The 9,546-nt window shown below is 46.0% G+C and overlaps 1 protein-coding gene and 1 long non-coding RNA gene across 2 annotated transcripts; both read left to right on the top strand.

Moving 5' to 3' along the window:
* Positions 1–3,642: 3,642 nt before the first annotated feature.
* LOC112240161 (forkhead box protein I1-like) lies at positions 3,643–5,997 on the top strand. Its single transcript, XM_042303010.1, has 2 exons — positions 3,643–4,451; positions 5,537–5,997. The coding sequence occupies exons 1-2, from the start codon at positions 3,860–3,862 to the stop codon at positions 5,995–5,997; spliced, it is 1,053 nt and encodes a 350-aa protein (XP_042158944.1). The 5' UTR covers positions 3,643–3,859.
* Positions 5,998–6,273: 276 nt separating this feature from the next.
* Positions 6,274–7,108, top strand: LOC121840330. The gene is made up of 2 exons (XR_006079504.1): positions 6,274–6,446; positions 6,545–7,108. It is a non-coding gene; the product is annotated as an uncharacterized LOC121840330 (long non-coding RNA).
* The last annotated feature ends 2,438 nt before the right edge of the window (positions 7,109–9,546 follow it).

Below are 9,546 nucleotides of genomic sequence, written 5' to 3' on the forward strand. Positions count from 1 at the left end.
AGGGTGACAAGAGGGACATGGCTGTCAGTGTCAGAAGTGGGTTCATGCTGATATGACTTCAGAATTTAGAATGAACACACCCAGAATTTGTGGTGAACAGATCTGTGTGGTGCATAGACCTGTTTGGTGAACATAGATTTGTGGTGCATAGATCTGTGAATGGTGCATAGATATGTTAGTGCATACCCAGAATTTAGTGGTGCATAGATTTGAATGGTGCATAGATTTGTGAACACATTAACGTTTCTAAATGGAATATTATAGATCTGGGTAGTGCATAGATCTATGTGGTGCATAGACCTTGTGGTGCATAGATCTGTGGTGCATAGGTCTGTGTGGTGCATAGACCTACTGTGTGCATAGATCTGTGTGGTGCATAGATCTGTGTGGTGCATAGATATGTGTGGTGCATAGGTCTGTGTGGTGCATAGATCTGTGTGGTGCATAGATATGTGTGGTGCATAGATCTGTGTGGTGCATAGAAGATCTGTGTGGTGCATAGATCTGTGTGGTGCATAGATCTGTGTGGTGCATAGATCTGTGTGGTGCATAGATCTGTGTGGTGCATAGATCTGTGTGGTGCATAGATCTGTGTGGTGCATAGATCTGTGTGGTGCATAGATCTGTGTGGTGCATAGATCTGTGTGGTGCATAGGTCTGTGTGGTGCATAGATCTGTGTGGTGCATAGATCTGTGTGGTGCATAGATCTGTGTGGTGCATAGACCTGTGTGGTGCATAGACCTGTGTGGTGCATAGATCTGTGTGGTGCATAGATCTGTGTGGTGCATAGATATGTGTGGTGCATAGATCTGTGTGGTGCATAGATCTGTGTGGTGCATAGATCTGTGTGGTGCATAGATCTGTGTGGTGCATAGATCTGTGTGGTGCATAGATCTATGTGGTGCATAGATCTGTGTGGTGCATAGATCTGTGTGGTGCATAGGTCTGTGTGGTGCATAGATCTGTGTGGTGCATAGATCTGTGTGGTGCATAGATCTGTGTGGTGCATAGGTCTGTGTGGTGCATAGATCTGTGTGGTGCATAGATCTGTGTGGTGCATAGATCTGTGTGGTGCATAGTGTGGTGAAGATCTGTGTGGTGCATAGATCTGTGTGGTGCATAGATCTGTGTGGTGCATAGATCTGTGTGGTGCATAGATCTGTGTGGTGCATAGATCTGTGTGGTGCATAGATCTGTGTGGTGCATAGATCTGTGTGGTGCATAGGTCTGTGTGGTGCATAGATCTGTGTGGTGCATAGGTCTGTGTGGTGCATAGGTCTGTGTGGTGCATAGGTCTGTGTGGTGCATAGATCTGTGTGGTGCATAGATCTGTGTGGTGCATAGATCTGTGTGGTGCATAGATCTGTGTGGTGCATAGATCTGTGTGGTGCATAGATCTGTGTGGTGCATAGATCTGTGTGGTGCATAGGTCTGTGTGGTGCATAGATCTGTGTGGTGCATATATCTGTGTGGTGCATAGATCTGTGTGGTGCATAGATCTGTGTGGTGCATAGATCTGTGTGGTGCATAGATCTGTGTGGTGCATAGATCTGTGTGGTGCATAGATCTGTGTGGTGCATAGATCTGTGTGGTGCATAGATCTGTGTGGTGCTGTGTGGTGCATAGATCTGGTGCATATATCTGTGTGGTGCATAGATCTGTGTGGTGCATAGAGATCTGTGTGGTGCATTGGTCTGTGTGGTGCATAGATCTGTGTGGTGCATAGGTCTGTGTGGTGCATAGATCTGTGTGGTGCATAGATCTGTGTGGTGCATAGATCTGTGTGGTGCATAGATCTGTGTGGTGCATAGATCTGTGTGGTGCATAGATCTGTGTGGTGCATAGATCTGTGTGGTGCTGTGTGGTGCATAGATCTGTGTGGTGCATAGATCTGTGTGGTGCATATATCTGTGTGGTGCATAGATCTGTGTGGTGCATAGATCTGTGTGGTGCATATACCTGTGTGGTGCATAGATCTGTGTGGTGCATAGATCTGTGTGGTGCATAGATCTGTGTGGTGCATAGATCTGTGTGGTGCATACCTTGGCATTATTGAACGGTGACAGTAAGTCAAACTGTTTGCGTAGACGGCTTGACAGAAATCGTAGCAGAACGAGAATGTTGAACTTATGTTGCGCAAAACCCTGTCTATGTGATCGAGCCATAAGTAAAGTAACATTATATTTGCTACTAACTATTTTCCTTTACTCTTTCTGAAAATAACAGTTACATACATCATCATACAGAAAATCTAGATGTAAAAATATTAGAAAATTAAACAGCTTAAAACATTCAAATGGTAGCAATTACCATAATACCACAACATACCTGATTGATTTTCCATGTCTTCGATCATCCTCTCTAAACCCTTGTTCAACTCCATCATATTTTTGCCACAGTCCTTTTGATTCCGCCATCTATAAACGTGGGATATTCATATGAAGATTTGAATCATGAATGAATAGCTCACCAAAACCAAGCAGAACTTAAGCACACTGAAAATGTTTCAGAAACATAGCATAATCAATGGATAAACAGCAACCTGGTACAACACAAGGATGTGCTTAAGCTTAAATTTATAAACTTCAAACATATATATTTTTTAATGACTTTAATTGACAGTTGTAACGTTACGTAGCCGTTAGCTGACGTTAGTTCTGTTGGCTGGCAAGGCTAACCATTCCAAATGTATCCAAAGTAAACTAAATGTGAAGTCAGTGAGCTTGTCAATCATGGATAAAATAACAAACCTTTGAGTACTTTAATTAAATAGGCACCTTCTTATTTAAAAACAAATATTTACAAGTGAACTAAATACTTACGATATTGGGTCGTTATCTAGCGGCCTCTTCCTCTGGATGCTCTCCCACACCGAGGAACAAACGTGCTACCTCGTGCTGTGTGGACCACATTTTACTGGGTGCTACCACATTTTACTGGGTGCTACCACATTTTACTGGATGCTACCACATTTTACTGGGTGCTACCACATTTGACTGAGTGCTACCACATTTTACTGGGTGCTACCACGTTTTACTGGGTGCTACCACATTTGACTGAGTGCTACCACATTTTACTTGGTGCTACCACATTTTACTGGGTGCTATCACATTTTACTGGGTGCTATCACATTTTACTGGGTGCTATCACATTTTACTGGGTGCTATCACATTTTACTGGGTGCTACCACACAGAGAAGAAAGACATATTTATAATGTTCCCCATCAACGCGGGCTCTAGAATTCAATAGCAATCTAGCCAACTATTTAGGTTCAGTGAACAGGCATTTGGAAATTGTATAGGCCGATTATCAGCAATCATACACGTTTCAAGAAATGTACATTTAATTAGATTTGTTTATTTTCTTCACAACACAAAAATGGAATGAAACGCTTACTAAGAGTATGGGTGTATATTCCTTTGGAGAGAGGGAGCCTGAAGAAACTGGTTGACAGACACTCCTGTCAGAATCCTCACCTGGCTAAACAACCAATCAGGAGAAATGGGTGTTGCCAGGGAAACAGATAAAACCTGTGCAACAGTTGACAGTGCTGACAGAGCGAGGGCAAAGAGTAAACAGGTAGAGGTAGAGAGAGAGAGAGAGAGAGAGAGAGAGAGAGAGAGAGAGAGAGAGAGAGAGAGAGAGAGAGAGAGAGAGAGAGAGAGAGAGAGACCAGAGAGAGAGAGAGAGAGAGAGAGAGAGAGAGAGAGAGAGAGACACACACACACAAAGAGAGTGAGCGACAGACGAGAGAGAAAGAGAGAGAGACCCCATGGGCACAACTCAGACACTGAAACAGTCATCATCTTCCAAGGACCAGAACAACACAGGTGAGAGAGAGACAAGAGATTCTGACCATGGCGTCGTTCGAACCTCAGGGCCAGTCTCCTCCTTGCTGTGGCCCCCAGTTCCCCAGCTTGGGACAGGAACCTCCAGAACTCAGCATGTACAGTGACTGCTACTACCCTCCGCCATCGCTCCCCAGCCCCCAGCGCACCCCCGACACCTCCTACGACTACAGCACCTCCTCCCCCAACCCTTACCTGTGGTTCAACGGATCCGGCATCAACGCTCCCCCTTACTTGGCCACTGCCGGGCCTCCAGGTAACCCCGGGCCCCCCTTCGTCCCCCAGCACTACGGAATGCAGAGGCCCTACCTGGGGTCCAGCGGGGCGGGGGTCCCTGGGGGGGAGCTGAGCTGGTTCTCTCTGCCCTCACAGGAAGACCTGATGAAGCTGGTACGCCCACCCTACTCCTACTCTGCCCTCATCGCCATGGCGATCCACGGCGCCCCGGAGCGGCGGCTTACCCTGAGTCAGATCTACCAATACGTGGCCGATAACTTCCCCTTCTACAACAAGAGCAAGGCTGGCTGGCAGAACTCGATCAGGCACAACCTGTCACTTAACGACTGCTTCAAGAAGGTCCCCAGAGACGAGGACGATCCTGGTAAGACTAACTACATTATGTGTTTGTTTTACAAAAGCCCACAAAATAAAATAACCAATCAATCTAAGGTATGACAGTACTTGATGGTTGAATTATTCATTTTGAATCTAACCTTGGCACCGAGAACCAAATCTGTCATGACAGACAAATGTGAATCTGCTGTTAATCTTTAGTCAAGTCAAAATTCTACTTTAGTTGTGATGTGTCTTTACTTTAAGTAGCCATTGTGACTTGTCTTTAGAGTGTGTAACAGTCTAGTGATAGAACAGCTTGTCTTTAGAGTGTGTAACAGTCTAGTGATAGAACAGCTTGTCTTTAGAGTGTGTAACAGTCTAGTGATAGAACAGCTTGTCTTTAGAGTGTGTAACAGTCTAGTGATAGAACGTCTTTAGAGTGTGTAACAGTCTAGTGATAGAACGTCTTTAGAGTGTGTAACAGTCTAGTGATTGAACGTCTTTAGAGTGTGTAACAGTCTAGTGATAGAACGTCTTTAGAGTGTGTAACAGTCTAGTGATAGAACAGCTTGTCTTTAGAGTGTGTAACAGTCTAGTGAATGAACAGCTTGTCTTTAGAGTGTGTAACAGTATAGTGAATGAACAGCTTGTCTTTAGAGTGTGTAACAGTCTAGTGAATGAACAGCTTGTCTTTAGAGTGTGTAACAGTCTAGTGATAGAACGTCTTTAGAGTGTGTAACAGTCTAGTGATAGAACGTCTTTAGAGTGTGTAACAGTCTAGTGATTGAACGTCTTTAGAGTGTGTAACAGTCTAGTGATAGAACAGCTTGTCTTTAGAGTGTGTAACAGTCTAGTGATAGAACAGCTTGTCTTTAGAGTGTGTAACAGTCTAGTGATAGAACAGCTTGTCTTTAGAGTGTGTAACAGTCTAGTGATTGAACGTCTTTAGAGTGTGTAACAGTCTAGTGATAGAACAGCTTGTCTTTAGAGTGTGTAAAAGTCGTTTGATAAAATGATAGATTAACTGTGTTTAGTAATGATATTAGATGATGCAGTCAGTAGTCCATGTGTCAACCCCAAACACATTCTAATCTATCCCCCCCTCTCTTTCCCTCACTCTCTCTCTTCCAGGTAAGGGTAACTACTGGACACTAGACCCAAACTGTGAGAAGATGTTTGACAATGGAAACTTCCGTCGTAAGAGGAAGAGGAAGTCTGATTCGCTGTCTGGAGGAGAGGGGGAGTCAGTAGGGCTGGAGTCAGGTGATCCCAATGACCGGGGGAGTCCCCCACCCCCCAGCAACCATGGGATCGACATGTCCCCCACGCCAGAGATAATCCCCTCCCCTTCCTCCTCAGGTACCGCCCCTTGCCTGAGCAGCTTCCTGTCTGAGATGTCTGGAGTGGCATCTGGGGGAGCCAATGTAATCGGAGGAGATTCGCTGAACCATGCCCTGCCCATAACCCTTACCCTGGATGGGACCCAGAGGCCTACACACCCTGGGGGTTTTGGTAGTTACTGCCCTAGCTCAGGTGCATTTCTACCCTGGCTTGGGCTCAGCAAGCATCCTATACCCAGCACAGAAGTCTGAAGAGACTGATAGAGAGGGAGACAAGGATGGGCCTCTGAAGAGACTCCTGGCCTCTGAAGAGACTGATAGAGGAGGAGACTGGGCCAACTAGCCTGATAGAGGGGAGACAGGGATGGGCCAACTACTGAAGAGACCTCCCTGAAGGACTGATACAGCAGCCCCATCCTGGGCAGCCAGTTGAAGAGACTGAATGGGCATTCTGAAGAGACTGACCCTGGGTCTGGGCTGATAGAGGAGACAGGGATGGGCAAGCATCCTGATACCCAGACAGGGAAGACACAGAAGTCTGAAGAGACTGATAGAGGAGGGAGACAGGGATGGGCAGAAGACAACTAGAGGTCTGAAGAGACTGATAGACGGGATGGGCAGACAGGGATGGGCAGAAGACAACTAGAGGTCTGAAGAGACTGATAGAGGAGGAGACAGGGATGGGCAGAAGACAACTAGAGGTCTGAAGAGACTGAAGAGGGGAGACAGGGATGAGAAAGAGACTGAAGAAGACTAGAGGTCTGAAGATAGGAGACAGGGAGGGCAGGGATGGGCAGAGGTCTGAAGAGACTGATAGAGGAGGAGACAGGGATGGGCAGAAGACAACTAGAGGTCTGAAGAGACTAAAGAAAGAAGGAGAGTGAGAAAGAGACTTCTACCTGAGACTGAACTGTCTGCACACACACACACACACACACACACACACACACACACACACACACACACACACACACACACACACACACACACACACACACACACACACACACACACACAGTCCGTTAGCGCTGACAGTGCAGGGCTTAGTTGCATGTGACAGCAGGATGAGCAGGGCCTGGTTCCCAAGGAAACAGCAGAGTCAGCCATGACACACAAATCTATGATTGCTGACTGTCATGACATTTTGTATATATTTGTATTTGTATTTTATTGGTTATGTATGTGTTTTTATGTCTGAGTGCTTGCGTCTAAAACATTGGTTCAACATGTGCCATTGTTAGAATAGTGATTTTCGATGGATGGCGCAGACCTGGGTTCAGATACATGTGTATTGAGTATTTGTTATTCAAATATTTTGTTTTGTGTATTTAAGTATTTTCAAATAAACAGCTCAAAACAAGTACTTTTAATTGAGCATTTGAATGGTTATTTGTGAAAAAAACAAATAGTCAACCAAATTGAATCTGAAAGTATTTTCAAATATTTATTTCATATACTGTCACGGATTTCCTCCTCTTCATCTGAAGAGGAGAGGCGAGAAGGATCGGAGGAATAATATGCGGCGTGGTAAGTGTCCATGGTTCTTTTAATATGTAAATGTACACATGAACACTACAAAACAATAAACATGGAAAACCTAAACAGTCCTATCTGGTGCAGAGACAGAGACAGGAACAATCACCCACAAACACACAGTGAACCCAGGCTACCTAAGTATGATTCTCAATCAGAGACAACTAATGACACCTGCCTCTGATTGAGAACCATACTAGGCCGAAACATAGAAATACCCAAATCATAGAAAAACAAACATAGACTGCCCACCCCAACTCACACCCTGACCAAACTAAATAATGACAAAAACAAAGGAAATAAAGGTCAGAACGTGACATATACTCGTATTTGAGTCAGTGTATTTGAGTATTTCCTACTACTTTCTAAGTGTATTTACAAATAAATTTCAATATTCAGCTACTTGTTTTTTTTTCAAATAAATTTGATCTGAATACTTGTTTTGAAATGTATTGAAAAGTAATTGAAATGCCTTAAATAGCATTTGAACCCAGGTCTGGCATGGCTTATACCAACATTGGTCTGATGTTTGTTTTTGATACGAATAATAAAATACAGAAAAACTTTCTCTGATGTGTCATCGTCTTACTCTTTTTAACTCAGAAATAAAAAACAGAAGGGCTGGCTAGTGTTGTAAGGGAGTTATCTGTCTCAACAAATCTTTGTAAAAGATGGTTAACGGCATCAAGCCTCCAGTGAAAAATGACCCTCCTAAAACACACAGGTAGGACAGAAACAGCCCTGTCAGTGAAACGATGACCAGCGAACCAGGGAAAGCTGCATCTCAGTGTAACTAAATCCGACGGTATGATAAGGATATACTGATGGGTAGATGAATAGAGGGCTAACTGATTGTTGTAAAATCGTGAGAATCACCATACCTCACACCTCTCTCTTCTCTCTGCTCTCACACCATACCTCACCCCCTCTCTCTGCTCTCTGCTCTCACACCATACCTCACCCCTCTCTCTGCTCTCACACCATACCTCACCCCTCTCTCTGCTCTCACACCATACCTCACCCCTCTCTCTTCTCTCTGCTCTCACACCATACCTCACCCCTCTCTCTCTCTCTCACACCATACCTCACCCCTCTCTGCTCTCACACCATACCTCACCCCTCTCTCTTCTGCTCTCACACCATGCCTCACCCCTCTCTTCTCTCTCTCTCACACCATACCTCACCCCCTCTCTCTGCTCTCACACCATACCTCACCCCTCTCTCTGCTCTCACACCATACCTCACCCCTTTCTCTTCTCTCTGCTCTCACACCATACCTCACCCCTCTCTCTCTGCTCTCACACCATACCTCACCCCTCTCTCTGCTCTCACACCATACCTCACCCCCTCTCTCTGCTCTCACACCATACCTCACCCCTCTCTCTGCTCTCACACCATACCTCACCACTCTCTCTGCTCTCACACCATACCTCACCCCTCTCTCTGCTCTCACACCATACCTCACACCCTCTCTGTTCTCACACCATACCTCACCCCTCTCTCTTCTCTGCTCTCACACCATACCTCACCCCTCTCTCTGCTCTCACACCATACCTCACCCCTCTCTCTGCTCTCACACCATACCTCACCCCTCTCTCTGCTCTCACACCATACCTCACACCTCTCTTCTCTCTGCTCTCACACCATACCTCACCCACTCTCTCTGCTCTCACACCATACCTCACCCCTCTCTCTGCTCTCACACAATACCTCACCCCTCTCTCTGCTCTCACACACCATACCTCACCCCTCTCTCTGCTCTCACACCATACCTCACCCCCTCTCTCTGCTCTCACACAATACCTCACCCCTCTCTCTTCTCTCTGCTATCACACCATACCTCACCCCTCTCTCTGCTCTCACACCATACCTCACCCCACTCTCTCTGCTCTCACACCATACCTCACCCCTCTCTCTGCTCTCACACCATACCTCACCCCTCTCTTCTCTCTGCTCTCACACCATACCTCACCCTCTCTCTTCTCTCTGCTCTCACACCATACCTCACCCTCTCTCTCTGCTCTCACACAATACCTCACCCCTCTCTCTTCTCTCTGCTCTCACACCATACCTCACCCCTCTCTCTGCTCTCACACCATACCTCACCCCTCTCTCTCACACCATACCTCACCCCTCTCTCTGCTCTCACACCATACCTCACCCCTCTCTCTGCTCTCACACCATACCTCACCCCCTCTCTCTGCTCTGCTCTCACACCATACCTACCGCACCCCTCTCTCTCTTCTCTCTCTGCTCTCACACCATACC

Source organism: Oncorhynchus tshawytscha, linkage group LG21, assembly GCF_018296145.1.
Source record: "Oncorhynchus tshawytscha isolate Ot180627B linkage group LG21, Otsh_v2.0, whole genome shotgun sequence".
Classification (NCBI taxonomy): domain Eukaryota; kingdom Metazoa; phylum Chordata; class Actinopteri; order Salmoniformes; family Salmonidae; genus Oncorhynchus; species Oncorhynchus tshawytscha.

What these genes read in the sequence shown, in the direction of transcription:
- LOC112240161 (XM_042303010.1), top strand. Translation starts at nt 3,860, where the DNA reads ATGGCGTCGTTCGAACCTCAGGGCCAGTCTCCTCCTTGCTGTGGCCCC. An exon ending in CAGAGACGAGGACGATCCTG is followed by an intron (nt 4,452 to 5,536) that starts GTAAGACTAACT and finishes TCTCTCTTCCAG; the next exon opens with GTAAGGGTAACTACTGGACA.